The sequence below is a fragment of the Adiantum capillus-veneris genome, chromosome 24 (assembly GCF_014529385.1).
Source record: "Adiantum capillus-veneris isolate H3 chromosome 24, ASM1452938v2, whole genome shotgun sequence".
Classification (NCBI taxonomy): domain Eukaryota; kingdom Viridiplantae; phylum Streptophyta; class Polypodiopsida; order Polypodiales; family Pteridaceae; genus Adiantum; species Adiantum capillus-veneris.
In genome coordinates, this window is record NC_140954.1 from 103,774,252 (window position 1) to 103,797,451 (window position 23,200).

General features: G+C 44.8%; 1 protein-coding gene across 2 annotated transcripts in view; it reads left to right on the forward strand.

The window, feature by feature from the left end:
- The first annotated feature begins 8,488 nt into the window (after positions 1-8,488).
- LOC147426885 (plant/protein) overlaps positions 8,489-23,200 on the forward strand; it is a 54,291-nt gene continuing 39,579 nt past the window's right edge. Inside the window, exons 1-8 of one of the 2 annotated variants that reach the window (XM_086498549.1) lie at positions 8,489-8,618; positions 8,963-9,304; positions 9,780-9,873; positions 9,981-9,994; positions 10,081-10,341; positions 10,857-10,928; positions 11,460-11,546; positions 11,649-11,693. In XM_086498549.1, coding sequence (XP_086354675.1) covers positions 8,987-9,304; positions 9,780-9,873; positions 9,981-9,994; positions 10,081-10,341; positions 10,857-10,928; positions 11,460-11,546; positions 11,649-11,693 — 891 coding nt within the window. In that variant the 5' untranslated portion in view covers positions 8,489-8,618; positions 8,963-8,986. Of the gene's footprint in view, positions 8,619-8,708; positions 9,305-9,779; positions 9,874-9,980; positions 9,995-10,080; positions 10,342-10,856; positions 10,929-11,459; positions 11,547-11,648; positions 11,694-23,200 lie in introns of those variants that run through there. The other variant, XM_086498548.1, reaches the window with a different exon arrangement.

Consider the following 23,200-nt stretch of genomic DNA (forward strand, 5'->3'; position numbering starts at 1 on the left):
ATAGTTCACAAACATTGGGGCATCATCAATATCACCTTCATGTGCAAAATCAAAATTGTAAATATTCATTCTACTCTCTTTATTATTGTCATCCATGCTAACTAAACTTATGTATATGCTACGTTGTGCTTTGGTACCCTCAAAAACCTTAGTTGCTACTCTTATTTACCTTTGAAAATTAGCTCTCAAGCAGCCACACCCGTGGTTTAGAGACTGTTGATTGCAAAGAGTAGTGGAGAGGGTCTAACATTGCTCGGTTGATTATGGTTCCTGTTGAGCTTGCTAGTAGCTCAATAATGGTTAAGCCGAAGGCAAGCCCCGAACTACTCCATTATTAAATCTATAGTTCCCAATGGTGTACCTCGAACTAAGTCCTTTTCAACCAAGATCCATGTCCCACTTATCCTCTTGAAATGTACAGGTCCAAACCTTTCATGGACAACTTAAGGAGCTCTCTTCTTAAGCAAGAAAAGAGAAACCAATAGCTCTGATACCAATGTAATGGAATATGGATATAACATTGATTGTAGTGGAAATGAGCTTGAAGAAGGAGATGGAGTTCTTGCTCACAACACACCATGAGAATGAGTGTGTAAGTGCGTGAGAGAGAGTATATGATCAAGCTACCCCCCTCCTTGTTTGGATCGGCCCCTCTTCCTAGCTCAAGCTTGAAGTTGATTGGATCTTCTCTAGACTAGACAATCACATGCATTAGACATATCAAGCAACCATGGTAGCATTTGTACAAGTGTCCTCCTTTCCCCTTTGAGAGAGAGGGCTTGAAAAATGCTTAAACAATTAATTAAATAAACTAAATTCTCATTGGACTCCTTTAGAGGTCAACCAATAGGCTTTAGGCACTACATGAGGGCGACATGTGTAGGTGATTGACATGTATCCTTGTTGCTGCTTGACATGTATCCTTGTTGCCTCTTAAGTCTTGGGCTTGCCTTGAGTGAGTGAGTGTGTGTGTGTTCTCTCTCATGCCTCTAGCTTTAGAGCTCGTCCCCCCCTCTTGTAGGGATCATGGTTGACTTGCACACCTCAAGCACCTTGGCCTTCAAGCATGACAAACGCCTCAAGCACCTTAGTCATGATCAAGTACGACAAGCACCTCAAGCACCTTAGTCGGCTCAAGCATGAAAAGCACCTCAAGCACCTCAAGCACATACCTAGCTTGTCTAAGGTCTAAAGTACCTTAGTCATCAAGCACCTTGGTCATCAAGCACAACAAGCACCTCAAGCACCTTAGTCAGCTCAAGCATGAAAAGCACCTCAAGCACATGCCTAGCTTGTCTAAGATCTAAAGTACCTAAAGGTCCTAGGTCTAAGGACTTTTAACACTAACGCTTGGAGGTATTTGATGAAGCTAACCCTAAGGTATTTTAATGCTCCATTAGCTGGCATTGATCTTTGTTAGACCATCTCCCATTTGGACCCATTGCCTTTGCTTCTCTGCTGAGATAGATCCATGGGCACATGTCTATATTCTAACTCTTGTTCCCGTTTATTCTCCCACACTAAACCATTAGTTTAGTTTGAGATTTGGGTTAGTTAGACATTAGATCTTATGACACATCCCAACGACCTTGCTCAGCTGTAGGCAAAACAACTCTGTCATCAACAATCCTGCCATCAAAACCTGCAACATCCTCAACATCGCCTACATCCTCAGAACTAGGACGTACAATGCCCTGCACAATATTCCAAACGCCCTTTGACACAAGAACATGTTTCATCATATAAGCCCACATAGGGTAATTTTTCCCATCCAGTCTATCCTCAATTGCAAACATCTTGAACACATCTGTGTTGTTGTCAGCCATGGCAAATGCTGCACCTGACATGAAAACTACCCAAAAAGAGGAGAAACAAAGCGAGAACAACACGTGCTCTACAACACAAACCGTAGAAGACTGTAAGGGACCTATTATGCAAAAAACGGCACTGACAAAAATTTTGCACAAAATGACGAAATAGTCTATGCAGTATTGCCTATAGTGGAAACGGAGGCCGAAATGAACACAAATGAAAATTATGAGTAGACCAAGATCTATGAGCCGCCCCAAATTATTTGTCGACTTGTTGACGCTCGCCAAAGCTCACAAAAATCGGAGAAAGTGAGCATGCATGTGCTAGAGCTGTTGGCGACTAAGCCCGGGAGGACACAACTTGCTATGATACCAATTTTTGGAATTAGGGTTGCAAGCAAACACACACAACTTGGAGAAGACGAAGGAAGCTCAAGGCACACAACAAAGAGTATATTACTTAGTGTGAAATGGAAAGATAAGATAGCCCTAGAGTGATGGGCGTATATATGTAATGCACGGGGAAAAAAACCTCCTAACGAGTGAAAAAAATCCCCGACAATCCAAAGTGTGTTCACACACATCACTCCCACACGTATATGGTAACATGCACTCCCTTCGTATCAGCTAAAAAGGTGGTCTAAAATTCTCTTCATACATTGAATGAGCATGCTCCTGCACTCAAAATTTACATCAGATTGCTTTGCTGCAACTAGACAATTCCGCTTAGTGGCCATTGGAAATTAAATCTACAAAACGATGTACCTAGCCTAAAAAGGCATGCATAAATTACTTGTTTGATGCTAGGAGCATGTAATACAATTGAATGCAAAACATTTTACCTTGCTCACCTATAATGACCATTGGGAAACTAAATTTAAATGAAATTACCTCATTAAAAGGAAAAAGGTTCAGAAGAACATTACTTAGTTGATGCATGAAACATCTAGCACAAAAGATCACAAAATCTATAAACAATCTCAAATCCCTAGGAGAAACAAAGAGCAGGAGATAAGATTTTGGACAATAGATACTCAAAGGATCAAGATGAGGTTGATGCAAGCATTCTCCATGTTTTGTTTCCTTTTGGCCGGCTGCTCTTCTCCCCTCTTATTGAATGCGCAACCAAAAGCTTGGCAATTGCTAGAATAACTTGCGTGCCAGCTTGGCATCATCATTCATGGCAATCTTCAAGAAGTTCCTAGCCATCCACATGCATACTTTTAGCATAAGGATGGATTTAGGCCTCCCTATCAAATGCTTGTTCTTTCATGGCATGAGACTTTTCAAGTCACTGTATGTTTATGTCATCACATGTGCAATAGATTGTCTTATGTTCATACCTATATACACTTCCACCTTGAAGAGGCCATGTTTTTTCCCTCTTTACACTTAAGAATCCTTGTCTGGTCCACCATCATTTTGCAGTTTAAAGTGATTGATATGTAAACGCCTTCTTGGTGTTTAGTGCCCTAGCCAACAAAGTATGCACTATGAGTGTTTGTTTTCTTCACCTTCTCTCCAACACAATTGGTCCAACATATCGACCATCACCTGCAAGGATTTGATGGCCATCTACAATACGGCCACCCACAACCTAATTGACGACCACCACTAGCAAGGATTTGATGGCTATCTACAATACTAGTCACAACCTCATCGACAAGTGTTCTAAAGCACAAACATTTTTCCCAGCACCATGAAACTTGGAATACTCAATAATAGAAGCACTAGGGTGACTCATTGTGTCAACATGTGATACAATAAACGAAAATAAATAAGAAAACAAGAGTTATGAACATTTATTAGCTATTAGTGATAAGTATTGTGAACTTGGTAAGACTAGTTCATGTATGAATGCAAAAGACAATGTCAATTTTGGAAAAACACGTCCATAAAGTCTTCCACAGAAGTCAACTTAGACAATCTACTTGATTAGAAAAGTTACCTTGCACCAATGCCTCATTAAGAAGTCATCTTGAAATGCGATAGCTATTATGGCCGCATTGTATACTTTGATACTCCTTGAGACGGCCTACATGGCAAGAAGGAGAAACAAGAAAAATTGATAACACATCCTCTAATCTCTTGCTGCTGGAATTGTGGAGGGGGGGAGAGAGAGAGAGAGAGAGAGAGAGAGAGAGAGAGAGAGAGAGAGAGAGAGAGAGAGAGAGAGAGAGAGAGAGAGAGAGAGAGAGAGAGAGAGCTCTGATCAAATTGTAGTCCTTATTGAGTAGACAAACTTCTCTTTGTATTTCTCCATGAAATCACTACTATAGGTGGTCAATTTCACTCCTACAAAATTGGTTGTTGAACCTCTTGTAATATCTTTTTTTTTTTGGTACTTTTCATCAAAGTTCTAGGTGGTTGTTGTAAAGACCTTCAACATGTAAATGAGGTAAAATCCATGACCATGGGCATGTATCCTCATGCCATCACATCATGCTCGAGTCCATATGGACTCACTTCCATCATGCCTTCATCCTTAGACTTTGTTCATATCTCTAGTAGAGATGATGTGAGCTTGCATATTTCAACATGAACTTGGTGTGAACTATTTGTGCATAAACTACATGTGATCGTGTGTAAACCGGGGATGTGAACCATGTTGTGAGCTACACAATGTGAACTATGTGTTTATAGGTGTGATCGTCTTCTATGAACCATGTGTGAATTTTGTGGCACCCACTTTGCAACACAAAATGTAAGCACTACTATCACCCACAAAACCAAAATGCATGATGGTAAAGCATTGGCCTGGGATCATGGGGTCTTGAGATTCAAATCTAGAAAGGCCCCACATTTTTCCGCTCCCCTAGAAACCAGGGCTCATCTTACTCCTCCATTGCCGGCCATAGATTCCCATTGAGATTGGAGTGTTGTTTAGTCTCGTGCCCCCCCCCCCCCCCCCCCCCCCCCCCCCCTCCCCCTTTTCTCTAGCCCTGCCCTACCTCGTCTCTATATGGCACGAGTCCCCTCACCAAGGTGGATCTAGGGCCCAAATCAAGCAACTAGGAGCAACTTTGGTCCCTACTGTCCGATCGCCTAGGTAAACTAGAGTGAACTAAGAGCAAAGTAGGGGGTGAACTAGAAGGGGGACTAAGGGGTGAAGTAGGTGTTAAAGTTTAGGCATCTCAAGTGAACTGCCCACTGTGAACCCAGTATTTATTTTGACTTTTAGGGATTTATTTCACTTATTTGTCAAAGTCTCGGTAGAGAAATTTACTGATGTTTCTATATAAGAAACCTTTAGCCCCCATTGTATTATCATCTGTTATCTCATTGCCTTGGTTGATGGTTCAGTGCATCTCTCTCTCTCTCTCTCTCTCTCTCTCTCTCTCTCTCTCTCTCTCTCTCTCTCTCTCTCTCTCTCTCTCTCTCTCTCTCTCTCTCTCTCTCTCTCTCTCTCTCTCTCTCTCTCTCGTTTTCACGCTTCCGCATCGCCGACTTTGACATGGTATTAGAGTAGCGCGAGTGAAGGACCTTGGCGGAGCGAGGCGTTCTGGAGGAGAAGACGAAGAAGGGCTGCCCTGCATTTTCAGATTTATGCTCTGTTGTGCTGCTGGCGTTTTTGGCATAACCTAGCGTTTTTACAAACTGCCCTGCCCTCTTCTCAACATTGAAACCCACCCTGCTGCCTAGCGTTTTGAAAAACCAACTGATGTTTTTTCCTCTACAAAGGCTAGCGTTTTGAAAAATATGCCCTGGAGTTTTTGAAGGAAACCAGCTAGCAAAGTTTTTGAAGGCCTAGCGTTTTGCCTTTGGATCTGCGCTCACAGCCACAAGAGGAGCGTCACTTGGTAGACTTGGTCCGGCCCGGGGAAAACAACGTTTTTGGCTACATTTTTTTAGCTCTGAACAACAATGTTTCCTGCGTGCAAAGAAGCCTCTTGGGAGGCGTTTCTCGAGCAAGGGGGAGTTCCTGCGTTTGGAGTGTTTTTTGCAGGCTGGACATCAGCCTATTGAAGCGGTCGGGGAGCAACGAAAGAGACGAGACCAAAATCAACTAAAAGCAATGGAGAGTAGATCAACCTTCGAGTTAGCGGCCTATGCACCGGCGCAATCCTCAAGGAGACCACCCAACTGTTTGGCTCGACATTTTGAAGTCAAAGGCAAATGGGCGAGTTTGATTGAGGACAACGACATCGACAAGCTTGACACGGATGGCAGTACTACTAGTACTCAGTTAGCTACCTTGGTACTCGAGAGGTACGACCACAAATATGTTGTGATTCGATGCTTTGTTTGGCTTGGTAGTTGGAAGCCAAAGGCAAAAGCATGAATTCACTTGAAGACAAAGTCAAAGGCAAGTTGGACAGAGGTTACGGTAATAAATATTTGACAGAGGACATCGGCATGGCACACGTGGTGGTGGCCACAGTGGCCTCACGTCAGATTTCTAGTCAAAGTGAAGGTGTCACCACTAGCTTCAGCCAAAGAGAGGCTTGTGAGTGGCAGAGAGGGGTAGACAATGCTCCCTATGATTGATTTGGACCCTTGTGTAGGAGTTCAAGTTATTGGTGTTTAGACTCGTAGGTTGGAATTCAAGGTACATGCATCTAACATGGAACCAATCGAGCGTATCAAAGAAACTATGGATGGGCGCGCCAATTCATTGCTGTTGGTCGGATCATGGACAATATGTGTTCCAGAGTTCATTATCTTCGAGTGTTATATTTTGCACATGATATGTTCACAATTCACGAATGGGGATTATTGGACGTAGTCTTGTCTACAATTCAGATTTTCTACAAAGGCAACCGATGCTCAAGATGGTATTTGTGTCAGGTACAAAGTTGAGGAAAGCAACACCGAGGTGTATCCAGTAGTCTGCAGTTGCTAGGGTGTCCATGGTAGCTTCTTCATTGACTTTCTTTCACTATTGATGTCCACTATGAGCTGCAGAGAGGGTGTTAAAGTTTAGGCATCTCAAGTGAACTGCCCAGTGTGAACCCATTATTTATTTTGGCTTTTAGGGATTTATTTCACTTATTTGTCAAAGTCTGGGTAGGGCAATTTACCGAGGTTTCTATATACAAAACCCTCAACCCCCATTGTATTATCATTTGTTATCTCATTGCCTTGGTTGATTGGTTCAGTGCATCTCTCTCTCTCTCTCTCTCTCGTCGATGATACACACTATCGCAGCCATTCGGTTTAGCTCCCATTTCCTTCAATGCGAGATAGGGCGTTGGGGCAATGGAGAAGAGTCAAATCGACTGTGCACATTATGCTCACTACAAGTTTGAGAGTCTGAGTACCACACACTACTAGAGTGCTCAGCTTTTGGTCACATACGAACTTGCTTCTCTCACATTTTTAGCCATAACTTAGACCTACACACTTTCCTCTCCCAACCACAGTGTGGGCTCTCCATCGTGACTCTCATCACCACAATTTTGGAGCATCGAGAGTCACTCATCAGCCATACACATACTACATCACATGTAGCTTTGGTCTCATAGGTCATATTTGACCTCCGAGGACGATAATAAAATCTATCTCTCTCTCTCTCTCTCTCTCTCTCTCTCTCTCTCTCTCTCTCTCTCTCTCTCTCTCTCTCTCTCGTGCTTTCTCAACTTGGTCTACACGCTTTCGCATCGCCGACTTGGACAGTAGGGAGTGAACTAAGGTAGTGTATGATTGCTGTGCCCACATAGTCAGTAGCACACGATATCGTGGTGTAGGGCTTTCGTGAGGGGACCATGAGGTCCTGTGTTCAATCCCCCGCCATGCAAGGGTGGTGAGTTGGGATTGAACTAGGGGTGCCAATTTTGGCCCCTAGCTCACTCTCCTCCCAAAAAAGAAAAAACCTAGAACCCTCTCTCTCTCTCTCTCTCTCTCTCTCTCTCTCTCTCTCTCTCTCTCTCCCCCTCCCAGATAGGGTTCAGATGGAGCCGACGGCGGCAGGCTCTCAGGTTTCTTAATGCTGCCTCCCCCCTCGTTCACAAGAGGCGGAGGCAAGCTACAATTCTTTTTTCTTGAGTGATCTTCACAAGGTCGATCTCTGTTCAACCTGCAACCTCCTCATCTCGCACTGTAAAGTGAGCGGAAGCAGTGTTCTTCCAAGGGGGGGGGGAGGCTCGCCCAAATTATTGTGGGTCCCGAAGCCATATCTAGACATGAAAGAGCTACGACCCTGTGCATATTCCTTCCACTGGCTCGTCTGAACCCAGCCTCAGTCGGAACTTTTCTCTTTTGCACGCCTTTTTTTTTGGGAAAATTACCAAAATACCCCTCTAATTTGTGAAAATTCCCAAAATACCCTTGTATCTATTTTTGTTGGATCTTCAAGATTTTCTAATCTTTATTCCTGTTTGACAATTGAGATCGGTTTTTGAGTGCTTAGCATGTAATTTTTTGCAAATTACCTCCCAAAAAAAGGCAATTATGTCTAAAAATAATGGAAAAATTCATCTCCAAAGCCTACATAACCAACTCAAATTTTAGTTTTAGCATCCTGTATGGTAGACAATCACTCTTCTTATGAAAAGCTACAAATGTTTCTGTTTTTGGAGAAATTTACTCGCACAACCGGGGGTATTTTGGGAATTTTGGAAAATTTGAAGGGCATTATGGGGGTACTTTGGGAATTTTTGAAATTTGAGGGGTATTTTGGGAATTTCCACAAATTAGAGGGGTATTTTGGTAATTTTTCCCTTTTTTTTTTGGACACGACACCTTTTGATTGAGTTAGCTAACTATACTGCATGGAAAAGCCTGACAGTCGTTTGTCGAAGAGAGCAAGGATGGCGACGATCGCAGTACGCAGACAAAAAAGACGAACCCGGGAAAGCATGGTTAAAGGTAAGTTCTCCCCCCCTCTCTCTCTCTCACACACACACACACACACACACACTCACACACTCACATGCGGCGCAACACACAGAGGTACGCACGAATGCAATAATGCTGGGCAAGAGAGTCACTTCGTAGGCACATTTCATGGCTTCTCATTTTGTCAGAAGCCCACATCTCCAAATGATAGTGTGTATTTATATGCGCATGTCTATGTTTTCATGATTTCTGAGCCAGTGACATTCGTACTGCATCGATGTTCTTTGAAACAATGCATGATAAAGCCACATAAATTACATGGGATTTCTATCCGGGTTGCCATGGTGCTTATAAGCAAGAGCGTGATGTTGCAGATTCTTTGTCTATTCATTGTTTTCATGTGCTTTTGGCATGAAAGCTGTTCCTATCACTATAGCAATGGCCATGATATATTCAAGTCATTTAAGACCAAGGCCAAGAAGTATCACCCCCCGCCTCCAGCACATCGTATGTACCCACCACCGCCACCACCACCGGCGCCAGCCAACCCGAGTCAACCACCAGCACCAACCGGGCGGACAAAATCACCTTCCACAAAACCAGGCCAAGCACCATTAGCTGTGGTTGAATCTGAAGCTGCATTTACACTCTATCATGGGCGCAATTTCAAAGTGATTCAAAACCTTTTCTACAATTTTACTTACCTCCTTTTACAGGCAAGGAAAATCATGCTTGTCAGGCATACTTGATGTAAGCTGTGTAGAGTCTTAAATAAAAGAAACTCTTCCCAAACAAGGAGTTAGCAATAATAAGAGGATCATGGAAGAGTGCTTTGAGTTAGTCTGGAGTAGCTCCATTTTCGTGTATTTTAATGTTGTAGAGAAATAAATGCTTAATGTTGTCAAGGTTGGTTGGTACTTGGCATCCCTCATTTGAACTGTGTAGAGTCTCTAATACAAAAAATCTTTCAAAACAAGAAGCTAGCAAGATAATAAAGGGATCATGGAAGTGTGCTTTGAGTTAGTCTGTAGTAGCTCCATTTTCCTGTATTTTGAAGATGTAGAGAAAGAAATGCTTGGTTTTACATTCTACCATGTAATATATAGAAGGTGATGAATTTTTCTAGGAAATATATGCAAGGTGTCTGGTATTGGCTCTAAACTAAGCAAGACAATCACTAATTGGTGACAGCAAGTTGGAGACTCCATCGGGAAGGATTGGGACCTCAACATTAGCGTCTTTCCTGACCCTCTTACGAATTTTACTCTCGATACAAGCTCAGCTGGTATTTCTCGTAAAGTACTATCCTCGAGTAGATTTTTCTTTAATGTTGGTTCTGATCAAAGCCTTTGCTTGATGTGCTGACCTCTTGTTGTGCATGTGATTTTGTAGTTGGATTCTTGGAGGTAAGCTGATGGATTGATTTAAAGCTGCTTCCGATGGCATAGTTTTTCTTCAATTAAGCCTATAAAGTTGACTTTTCCTTGTGCAGCTATTAGGCTGTGTTGGTAAGCTGAAAGGTGTGCCTGTATCTTTTGGCGTGGCATCACCGTGTATTTCTCAGTTGATACTGCAAGGGACAATTCCCACAGTCGAATTAGACAATAGTTCAGTCGACCTCAACGCGACTAGCTTGAACGTAACTTTTGAAGCCTTATTTGGTTCGTCTACCAATGTGCAACTACCTGGCAGAGGGCAAAATCAAAGTAACTATGTCAGTTTTGATTCCTCGATTGACCGGGGGCCCTTGCAGGTACGATGCACTTCTGATTCAGGCAAATCGTTAGCTGTTGCATTTTCTCTCATCAAGTATGGGATTTATACTAAAAATTGATTTTTAGATCTGTTGTCCAAAAACAAAATTTTGGCCTTCCCATTCTTGATTGCCTGTAGAGGTGATTTATTAATATGTCCACTCGGGTTCGATGCTACTAAGATGTGGGAATACACATAAGCTAATCACAGCGCATTTTTATGTGGTGCTTGTATTTCCTCATCTTCTTGCCCAACCTAAAGACAGACCCGGAAAAAATGAGATTTATATTTGTAACCACATTGAAATGAAATGAATTAATGTGGCATTTTTGTCTGGAAACTGCGAGGATACAGTTTTGTGACTTTGTTGAAGTGTGAATGAAATGATGCACATATAACAGAGTTTTAACTCAGTATGCCGAAAGGTTGGCAAACCCACCTTCATGATCAGTAATTTATTATAGGAAAAATTGAAAGTAATGGAATGGTTACGATTGATGGTGCTTGATACAGCGTGCAGAATGGATTAAATTTCTTGCATCCTTTGTTGACATGGAGCAGAGAGCAAATATAGTTTATGATAAAGTAAGTACTCTCACCTCTCTCTTTCTCTCTCTCATATGCACACTTTGTGCGAGTTTCTGTGATGGTACATACAGTAGCAGCCCACTAAAGAGATCAGGCTTTGGGAGATATGCCAGCAGCTGGCTCTACTGGTGCATTTGCATTTTAGCATTTTTTACCTTAGTCTTTTGTATTTTCTATCCTGGACATTGGATCATATGACGATGATCCAATTTTCTGGTCTCATGGGTCTTTTAGGCTTGTATATGTAAATAAACATTCCAGTCCATTTCATTTCATTTCACACGTTTATTTGTTGTTTATTTGTTGAACACCCACAAGAAATTTACTAGTGCGTATGTGCCTATGCACACTTGCGGATAGATAGCCGACAAGGATTATTTTTAGTACAGCCACTAGAATTGTTTTTGTATGTTATACATGAATTGATTCCACTTTTTGTAGCAATCTGTGAATTGGCTCATCTTTTTCATGAGCTATCATTATATATGCTCCTCAAGTAATGCAGTCTGTTTGTGATCTGTACTACAGATTCAGAGCAACTATCAATGCTTGAATGCTTCAGGCAAGGGAAACAATGTGTCAAAGCCTTTGGTTGCCTGGGCAAGTTACAGCATGGTGGGTAGCAATAGGTGCTTGATTCGGGTAACCTTGTTGTTTTTAGGAGCTCTCAGGAGTGAAATGCTTGGTATGCTCATATGTACGTGTGTGCATGTTCAGGATCTCGGTGTATGGACGTTTTCAAATGATCCTTATAAGCTGCAGGTAAGTGAATGGAAAATTCTTGAATGGGCACAAGATAACTTACATGTTGTGAGGCTTTGAAGTGCACGACTTCTACGTATTGCCTTTAGTACCTATATATTTTAGTTCCATAGTTTGTAATGTTTTCCAAGTACTTTCCGGGGCTGTACATGTGTGAGGGAGAGTGCATGGCCGTGTCTGTGCATGCGCCGTTGGTTGTGGGACAGGCATCCTTTATGTGGGCACCGCCTCTTGAGTCTACATGGTAAAAATAATGGAGGGCATGTCAGTTGCATTGTGGCTAAGGAACTCTACGCATGCCAATGCTCATGATGTACCTCCATGTCTGCACCAGACAGATTGATGATACCCTGGTCCCTGGGGAGATTTCGGTGAAGTGATAGGCAAGAAAACCAACATTTTATCAGCAGATTTCTCGATCGTAACCCTGTCGATGGAGTCTTGGAGCGGGACTATCTATCTGGATGGGCCACTTGAGAACACACCATATTATAGGTGTGCCCATTAGATACGCTCCTTTCCCATTTTGACTTTTACACTTAAAGAGTGGAGCATTGTATCAAACATTTCTACATTTTGTTCATAGATGAGATCACTCCCTTCCCTCCACACGATCGAGGGTCATGATACATCATGTCACATCCATTTACATACACCTTATTGTGTAACCGTCCTTTTTTATATTTTATAGCCATACTCACAAATATGAGCGGATAGGTTATATTATCCATCACCAAATACAAAGCTCCTCACTACCACCGTGCAGGAGCATCCAAAAAGTTACAATGTTTGCACTAAGATGGGCATCAAAAAGAATTGCAAGGGAACTTTATAGACACAATAAGAAGCAGTACAGGATCAAGATCATACCACCGCATTAGGGGGGAGCCTGAGGCTCCATCACCTGCCGAAGAGAATCCGAGGGAGGGGTTCCACCATGAGACCCTGGCTGCCACCAGAAGGCCCAATGCCCCCGTCCTCCAAGGCAAAGAGGAGGGCGTTTGATCACCACGTACACACGGACATCCGAGGCGCAACGAACCGGCAGAACAGGGTTTTAAAATGGGGGCCAAGCCACTGCGAGAGTAGATCGAAGGCCTAAGGAGATGCTGGTGCACGTCTTGCATCTCCAGCCTGGACCAGCAAATGAAATGAACCACCAAGGTCTCTCCCACTCGATCTTAGGCTTACTTAGCCCCACCATTTTCTCCTGCTTCCAAATCCAATGGATGCCCCTCAAAGACAAGTAGAAACTTCATGTCTCGGGCTTCAAATTTGCTTCTCCTCTTCATATTCCGAGATCTCCAAACCTCTGAACCAGTGGCTCAAAAAATGGAACTAATCATCTGTTACCTTGCAACCTTCAGGCATTGTTGGTGATTTCTTTGTGCATACAACTTCGATTGGCGATTAGTACTTCCAGCTCGCACCTTACATTGAGTACCACATCCAAACAACTTGGCAAGCTGAGAATACGATCATCTGGCACACATCCAGAGCTGGTCCAAAAACAGCAGAACCGGCATCCGAAAAATCTTATAACTTTCCAGTCTGAACTCCGATTAATGAGCCGTAAAGACAGGTTTGGAGAGCATGTCGAGCGCTACATCTTCAGTCCATAAACGTGCAATTTGGCAACTTCTGAGTATCTTAGCTCATAGGCTAATGGCCTTAAAATCCATAGTTAGCATAAATTTCAACAATCTGGCATAAACCATAAGGTAAACAAAAGCCCAAAATGCATCCGGGTCCTGGTCTTTCACCCTGTACCCACAAAGCGGCAAGACGACACACTAGACTACACACATCCAACACTTGCACATAGACGACAGTCATTGAATATTCACGACACACTCACATCTTTATCCCAGTCGAGATATGAGATGAGAATCATGATCATTGTAGCTTATTTAGCAATTACATCTAGACCGTGCTGAGTTTTTCTTAGATGTCTTGATCTACTAAATCTCGTTTCTATCACATTCACATCATTATCCCCGTCGAGATCTGAGATGAGAATCATGATCATTGTAGCTTATTTAGCAATTACATCTAGACCTCACTGATCTTTTCATAGATGTCTTCATCTACTAAATCTCGTTTCTATCACATTCACATCACCCGTCAGGTGAATAGATACAATGCTGCAGTCATTTCATCTTTTCGACACGTATTCAAACAAAACACACACTACGTGCACATGGCTCTGTGTGCCACGTGGACATGCTTCATCTACTTCCAAAGCTAGTTTTTCCTACACAGAGTGTTTAGAATCCTAGGAGGATTAGTACCAGCAATTTTGTTGCATGCCCGGACAAGTCCATTAGATTAGGTTTTTCAGTTTTGGAACCCTCTTGCTTAAATGGATTGTACATGCGTTTGATAGATGTTATTACACTACAGTGGACATTTGGCATGACGTGCATATAGTTCAGGTTAGAGGAATCCAACCAGCCATTCCCAGGGTCAATTGGATTTTTGGGTGAAATGTGCGACAATTTCACCCAAAAACTATACCGAAGTCAAGTCTATTTTAAATCATTTTATGATTTATTTTTTAGACTTTGTCTTCTAGTTTTCCCCTACCTAGCTCTTAAGTGAATTATAAGTCCCAAAACTTGCCTATACGGAAAGCAAGAAACCCATTGATTTGCAGCAAAAAAGGAGCGCTAGCCATAGTTACCCGAAATGGGATTTCAGAACGGGGAACGACATCGGGCATGAAACGCCATTCGTTGTTGCGGATACTCACGTTTCAAACACGGAATGGGGATTCAGATGGCACTACCGTCCACCTGTGTGGCTTTTCCCTCCTTCCATCTCTTGATTTAGCCCTCATTGCACATATGCTCTTTTTTCATTGGGAGAGTCTCCCCTTATGATTGTTGTAGCCCTCTCTAGTAGAAGTGGTTGTAGCCCTATGGGCAGTTTCATTAACTAATAGAAGGATCTTTTTCTTGGAAAACAAACTCCTCAAGACGAGGCACCTCCGGGGCTGATTTGATGTACCTTTAGATCCTTCTCGATGCAGGATTGCGGATGGCCACCAAGGGGTAGATCCGGGGCTGAATTGGGCTCCCGATGTGAGAGGAATGATTGCTCCTCTTGCTAGCGCCATAGTTACAAGGAATGGCCATTTTCATGTCTTTGTTCCTCATTCCCATTCCCATTCCAACTTCCCGTTCCGAGCACACCCTGGACCATGATGAAGAAAGGCCCAGGGCGCTAGAGTCGAAGGAACGCCTCTCTACGCTCCCGCGTGCGGTCAGAGCTGCCCTGAAGTCTCTCGAACTGTTTCCTGAGAGTATGGATTAGCTCTAGCCAAAAGTCTCGAACAGTCTCCACTGGTGGCACAAAGCGAGCCTCAAAGATGCAGAAGTAGCGGGCTCGCCAGATGAATCAGTGTCAGGCCACAGACGAGCTCCCAACACACCTCTCTCTCACTGTACCACTCCTGTGGAGTAAGCTCTATAGTAGGCCGGAGTGTAGGTCGACCCCCTTTGTATCACTATCATCCTACTGGTGGAGAATAGCTCAAACTGTAATGCAAGGCCCGTGAGAGTGGACCAAGCAGCTGCCCCCCAAGTGTACTGCCGTGTTGTGGAGAGAGCTGGCATCAGCCGAAGGACCCGAAGCCAAACCTGCTGTGCCATAGGGCAGTCCCAAAGACAGTGACGCTGACTCTCCAAAGGATGGTCACAAGCTGCACATGCTTCCAAGAGGCCACTATGTACAAGCCAGCTCCACAATGCTGTAGCTCTGTGTGCAACCAGCCACTGGAACAACGTGACTCTCCATGGCTGTCTGGCGTCCCACAACCTCGCCCAAAAAGATGACAAGAACTCAGTTGTGAGACCTCCTCCTGCCAATGAGGCGCTGCAGCAGGACAGGCCTCTCTCCGTGTTGCTAGTATGTGACGTCCCAGTCGAACAGTGTACTGAAAGAAAGAGACCCCTGGATGGTCGGCTGAGGAGAAAGGGTTCCTCCAAAACCACTCTCGAGGATCCCACTGCACTCGTGCCATTGGACAGCTCTCCCAAGCCCACAGCCTCCAATGGCTTGTCTCAAGAGCTGCTGGGTCAGGATCTATGACACAAGTCCTCCCACAGATCGCACAACTCGGATCCTCTGAAAACAACACTCTGCAACTTGTGGGGCCTCTATTGAGACACTGAGTAATCGACCCTCGCCATATAGCTCGAAAAACATGGAGGGTACAGTCTTTGAGCAAGCCCGAACTGTGATGAGGACCTCCAGTCGCGTGAAGGTCCCCATCCATCTGGGCGCTGCTGACTCGAGAGGTGTAAGCCACTCAGCTGGTAATGCCTCTGTGATGTCCTGACACATGCTCTGCACCTCTCTCATGCCCTGTAGCTGAATGCTCTGAAGCTCCTCTGACAAACCTGAGAACTGTAGCCAGCAGCAGTCACCGCTGGACCCTCTGCCATGGGACCCCAAGAAACATGAGGCCTACTACCAACCAAGTGGCCTCTCTGAGTGCTAACCATGGGGTTCCAAACAAGGGGCTGTCTCAGGCTCTCCTCCGTGCAAGTGGGCTGGTGCTGCTCCAAGCTTCTCCGCAGCTGCTCCCAGGAGCGAAGCAGACTCACAGTAAAACGATCCTCCAGTCTCCTGCTCAGGCCAACTCTACGCATCTCTGTGAAAATCCATCTGATGGAAGGTCTCCAAGGACCTCCTGCCTGAGGCACTCTAGCTCTAAGGCGCTGAAGCAAAAACTCCTTCCAGGGCTCCTCCCCTGGAAGCAGTTCTCTGACAACAAACTTCCCAAGAAGGGCTATGCTCTGCTGTGCAGGGTCTATGATCCCCAACCCCCCCTGAGAACAAGGAAGAATGATGACATGCCAGGCCACTTTGGCCCGGGCTATGTGAGGGTCACGCCTTGACCAAAGGAAGTTCCTTATTACCCACCTCCACTAAAAGGCGGGCCTGGAGGAGATCACGCACCTCTCCTCTGCTAGGTCGGCTGCCGATGATCTTGTAGATGACGGAGGTCGCTTGGAGGCGCTCCACCGCTACTGCTAGGCTCGCTTGCTCTCTCGGCCAAAGAGCAACTCGGATGGTGGGCTCTGTTGGGTCGGGCGAGGGGGACTTCTGGAGAGTCCCTTTGGGGCGGAGCATGAGCCTCCATCTGTGTCTACTGTTGTGAGTGCGGCGGATGACAAGAACGAGACAACTTCCAAGGAGCTCCGACGGTGAACGACAAGCCCTCAAGGGCGAGGCGTAGGAGAAACCGACGGCACTCGGGGGGGGGGGGGGTTTGCGCAAGGAAGAAGCGGGAGGGGGGAGCTGAAGGCGGAGGCAGTGAGCGGGCGGCGAGGGGGGCTTGCGTGTGAGGGCAGAGAAGCGAGCGGGGGAAGCAGGCTGCACGCGAGGGCGGGCAGCACCAGCACGCAGGGCAGGTCAAAGGGCAGCGCGTGGGTGAAGCAGGGGGGATGGCGGGGGGGGGGGGGGGGGGGGGGGGGGCAGCGTGCAGTAGCAGCGAGCCACGTTGTTATCGCCGTGTGAATGCTCGTCTTGAGGAGTTATCGCGGTGACATTCACCATTCGAGTCAGTAGAGTATGCACTTGAGGTATTGCATGTCACAAACTGCTTACGTGACATAAGCATAAGAAGGAACCTCTAATAAAGTTGTCCCAACTTATGGCCAAGTGGCGAGGGGCCCAAGGGACACAAAGAGCATAAAAAAATTTGCGTAGAAGTCTGCTGACGTGGCAACTGTACAGACGCTGCGATTTGCGCTGCTGACTTGGCAGTTGTACGAAATTTCCATAATTCACGCTGACAAGCTGAGGGGCGCCATCTTTTGGGAATTGAAGCTTTTGAGTTTTTGCTTTTGGGGCTTTGCTTTTAGCAACCCTATGTATCAATAAAAGGACCCAAGGGCCTCACTCTGCAAAGCGTTTGGACACAGAGTCTGAGAGATGAGGACCCACGGGAGTTGTACTTTGCTCAAAGATTAATAAAAAAAGAAATACCGAAAGGGGCGCAAGTCTTTGGGGCCAATCTCTCTTGGCACAGAACTACGTCGGGCGGTGTCGACTCATTAATTGTGAAGTGTTTTAAGTGAATCTCTGTTGTGTCGCGACAGAACCTAGACTTGGGGTGCCCAAGTTTGTTACAATGGTATCAGAGCACGACCGATTTCTTTGCTACCAGAAAATCCGATCCTTCTTCTCGCGACACCTATGGATTCCGAAGAGAATCAAACAACTCCATCCGCCACCCCTGGAGTGGGAGGCAATATGGAAAATTCAAGCGAATTAGCAAAGAATGAGTATGGGCCACCTTGGCCCTCACAATATGAACTCATGGAGATGCAACGCCAACAGCGGGTTGACGAGTACGCAAAGCAGATGCTTCAGTTTGCTAAGGATCCCTAGTATGCAATTTTTTTGACTCTGTCAATCATCTTCTTTTGCAACTGCACGAAAACAGAAGAAGCATGTGCGTTTGAAGGACTACCCAGTTCTTCTTTCTCTTCTTCCGACAGTTCTTCTAGCCCTTCCTCTTTCGACTCGAGCGAGGAGGACAGAAAGGGCAAGAAGCGAAGCAAGAAACAAAGTTTTGGAAAGACAAGAAAAAGGCAAAGAAGATCAGATTCCGACTAGTTTCCGATAGTTCTATGGAGGAGTCATCCTCTGACAGTTCGGACTCCAACGACCACATGTTTAATGCAAAGAAGAAACACTTTTACGAAGGTAACCAGTATGATTTTCTCAAAGACAAGAACAAAAAGACAAAAGTATTTAAAGAGGGTGGACAATGAGTAAAATTTGAATCCGTTTTTGGATTCTGAGATGCTCCGAAGCTTTGGCTTTCATTCAGTAGTTTGATGTAGCCTTCTTCGGAGTGCAGCATCATTTTTGAAGGTAAATGCACGAACATGGTGGTCCACTCTTTTTCTGAGGAAAGAAGCCCGGACCAAGTGGTTGAAGTTCAAACGGCTCTTTATTTCTTCTTGGTTGACCCAAGAGTACGAACGAGATGTGAGAACCGCTTGGAACCATCTTCGGATGACCAAGGGTGACATTTTGGATGCCGATTGTGAAAGGTTTTGGGATTCTTTTCTACCGACATCTTCGTTTAAGGTCACTTTCAAAGAACAAATTGAGCAGTTTTGTTGCGAACCCCCTATCGAGATCCGAGATTACTGCCTTGAGCAACAGTTTGAGTCCATACAACAACTGATTGATATGCGATGCGGGGATTCTCGATACATTCGGGTAACTTGACCTATCTCACTGATGAAGTTTTGACTCAAGAGGACCAGACAGACCTCGACAACCGACAATAGAAAGAAGAAGAACTCCTAGAAAAAGAAGGATGCACGACTCCGTTTGATTGCGGAACAGAGAGCCGACTATCTCAAAGAGGGGAAGTGTTTTGGTTGTGGGGAACAAGGGCACATCTCCGCAAAGTGCCCCAAAAAGGCACAACGAGGACAAACTGAAGAAAGACCTGAGAGTTCTGGAGCAGCGGAAGAACGTGGCAAAAAAGGCAAGATGAAAGGAGGACTGGTACCGGATTGCATGGGAACCGACCCAAGTCAAATGGATGAAAGTACGAAACTTTGCCGCGCATGGGGCAAAGTAAAAGATCAGGAAGCCCTCATTTTCTTTGACGGAGGAGCCAAGGCCAACTTCATTTCACCTGACTTGGCGGCTCGACTCGAGCTTACGCCCGACAGGTTGGGGCCACCGACATAGGCAGTTCTAGCGGTGCCCGGACGGGATGTAGCCATTATACTTGTCATTGGCAAACTTCGTTTGCATTGTCCGGGGTACTTAGGGCACGAGGACTTTTACGTCATGCCTTTGGAAGGGTGTGACGTCCTCCTAGGAATCCCTTGGTACCATAAGAACAACGCCATGGTCGACTATCCGGCCAAGAAAGCGACTTTGACTAATGAGAAGGGCAAGAAAATGGTACTTGATGTAAAATTGAAGGGCGAGTCCGTCCCTATTGTATTGGCTTTGGCCATTTCAAAATTAATGAAATCCAGTCTTTTTGTTTACTCGATCTATTTGAAAGAATTGAATGATGAACAACGAACGAATATGTGTGAATTGGACAAAGAACGACAAGAATTTCTGCACACACATGCTGACTGTTTCTCAAAAGGCCTACCAGGGGAGTTACCTCCATGATTCCATCTCGTCCTAGGGACCACACTATTGATCTAATCCTTAGAACCACACCACCGAACCGGCCACCTTACCGTGTTAGCCGAGCCCAGAATGAAGAAATCATGAACCAAGTGAAAGTGTCACAAATTGGTGACGTGACTGGCCCCCAAACATACACACACACACACACACACACACAAATTGTTGACGTGGCAGCCTTCCGAGAATTGCACCGACAGGATGACGTGGCAGTGTACGAAAACCCGCAAAACGTGCTGTCTAGCTGACGTGCACTGTACGGACCTCCGTGTTTTACTCTGATTGTATGGACAATACGGATTTCCGCAAATCACGCTGCCAACTTTTGGAGATCAATTGCTTTAATTTTAGAAGCTTTTGAGTTTGAGATTTTGGGGTTTTGCTTTTGGGCATCCCTTGTAAGAATAAATAAGCCTTAGGGGCTCACTTCTCTGGGCATCTGGACGCACAGTTTGAGAGTGAGTACCCATGGACTGCTTGTACTTTGCGCACAAATTAATATAAAAACAAATACCGAAAGGGGCGCCAGTCTTTGGGGCCAATAACTCTTGGCACGGAACTACGCCAGGCTGTGTCGTCTTTTGTGAACTGTTTTGAAATGAATCTCTGCTGTGTTGCGGTAGAATCTTGACTTGGGGTGTCCAAGTTTGTTACAGTGGTATCAAAGCACAAAAGATTCTTCTTCTACGGCGTTGTTCTTGTGGTACCAAGGGATTCCTCGGAGGATATCACACCCTTCCAAAGGCATGATATAACAGTCCTCGTGCCTTAAACACCCTTGACATTGCAAACGAAGTTTGTCAATGATCGGTGTAATGGCAACATCCCGTCCGAGTGCCGCTAGAATTGCCTCCACCTGTGGTCCCAGCTTGTCAGGCGTAATTCCAAGTCGAGCTGCCAATTCAGGTGAAAAGAAGTTGGCCTTGGCTCCTCCATCAAAGAAAATGAGGGCTTCGTGATCTTTCACTTTGTCCCAAGTGCGGCAAAGTTTTGTACTTTCGTTCGTCTGATTTGGGTTGGGCTCCACGCAATGTGGTACCGGTTCTGCTTTCATCTTTCCTTTTCTTCCGCACTTGGCTGCTGCTCCTCTCAAGTTTATCTTCTGGTGGTCCTTTGGTTCATCTTCTTTTCAAGAGTTCTTGTCCATCTCTTTCTGCGAGTACAGGTTCCGCTTTTCTGCACTCATCTGTCCTTTCGGCTTTCCTCCCTACCTGAGAGGAGAAGTAATGGCCACACGCAATCTCGAGTAATTTTTATCAATCGTGTAATTCTTTAGGTGTTTCTCCAAACTCGGGTCCCTAGAGTACTTAATCAATCTGTTCACACATACGCCAATCTGCAATTGATGTTTGTACTCCGTTCTGGCAAACTTGTCCGTCGAATTTTTTTTTGCCCAAATCTTCATTCTTTTTCTTCAGTTCCTACGCCGGATTTCGAGTTTTCTTTGCCTTCCAAGTTTCATGGAGTGAAGTAGTCTTCGGGTTGATGGCTGTCGAGGCGGTCTTTAAGTGCTTGGAGAGCTTTTTGATATCGGTTGCGCCGTTCTTTCTCAGGGACTCTATTCTTTAGTTGTATGGTTGAATATCCCACAAACCGTTGTCGGAATGTGTGCGGTCTAGCTGGGAAGGTGCAGAATCTCTGGCTGTGAGAGTTCGTGATGAGAGTCACAAACCCTTTGCGAGAAAGCGTTTGTGGAGAATCACCAACCCTCTTTCGAAGGGTGACAGAGAATCTAAGAGCGTTCGTGACAGCAAAGTCACAAACCCTCTTTCCTATCGTGCTTGGAAATTGCTTGTTTTCGTAGTCGAGAGTATGATGAGAGGATCATCAAATCACATTCAATTTCACTTAAAAAGACCATTGAAAAACACTAATGTTTCAGCCATGAAACCTTGATGCTCATACAAGCACAATTCTCAATCAAAACCCAAACCTCTTTCATGGTATCATGTAGCCTCGCCCCCAATTACGTAGTCGTAACATCAAACAGCTGAAAGGAATACACGAGCTTCCACCTTCATGGCGAACATTTTCTGAATTTGTAGAGATTTAAGAGCTTCGAAAGTGAAGCCCACACACCATTTTGATAAGGGGAAACCCTAATTCACTCCCTCACTAGCTCAGATACAAGATTTTGAAGAGGCGGGATTGCCCTACACATAGATTGAGCAACCATGGAAGCTATTACCCAGTAGTGCAAAATTGCTGGTTTTTTTCTGTAAAAAGCCCCCTTCTCTCTCTTCCCCACGGCATTTTCAGCTGATGTGTCAATTTTTGGGCCATTTTGCCACTTTAGACCAAAACTAGGTCATTTTCAGCTCATTTTTGACCCAGCCATTTTTGATGCGAAAAATCCCAAACGGAGTCAGAAAAATCCCTAAATTTATGGGATCTCTCGCATAAGCATAACGAGCATAGATAAGCATGATTTTTCATCCATATACCATTTTGGGTCACTTTCCATGCAATTTTGCAACGGCGCTTGTTAGCTACTATTTTTGGTAGTTTTTGCCCGCACCAGTCTTTGTAGGCGAGATGAGTGTGCCACCATGAAACACTTGGACTATGTACATTGTCAAACCAAATTAAGCATCTTATCAAGTGGAAAAGCATGCAAATGCGCCACATCCAGAGCCACGACTCCCGGATAGATATGTACATGATAATGACCGCAGTAGACGCTTCAACATATATCACAATATGTACATGATTGCTTTTATTTGCATACATCGAGAAGTGTCAAGAGTGAGGTGAATGTTTTATTCCACACTATGTACGTGCCACGGCACGACATCCACCCCCTCTGAACCTGCACATCCTCCGGTATGTGCCACAACAACATTTGTAGAGCATTAAAACTCATGGTCAGACGCCATATTCTCACTTTCATCCTCAGTTTGCATATAGTTGGCTTCATCATCCTCTTCACTTGGTTGTGCATCAAATGGATGAGAATCCCCTCTTCTTTTGAATAATTTAATTCTTTTTCCTGCAATGGGAATTTTCAGTTCCGTCCCATCCAATTCACGCAAGGTGTAAGTTGCATTTCCACGCACATGTTTGACAACATAAGGACCAAACCATCTCTTTGAAAGCTTCCTTATTGTAGAGTGCTGGTTTTCAAGGCTACTATCGTACACCAACACCCAATCACCTTCTTCAATGTCTTTCAGTCTGAGCCTATGCATCTTGTCAAATCTGTCTTTGTTTTTCAACCCTGCATTCTTTAGTCGAGCTTTTGCAAGCTCAATGTCTTCCGGCCTTCTTTCTAGTTTCCGTATGCGCAATGCAAGAAGGTCTTCTCTACTCATTCCGTCTTC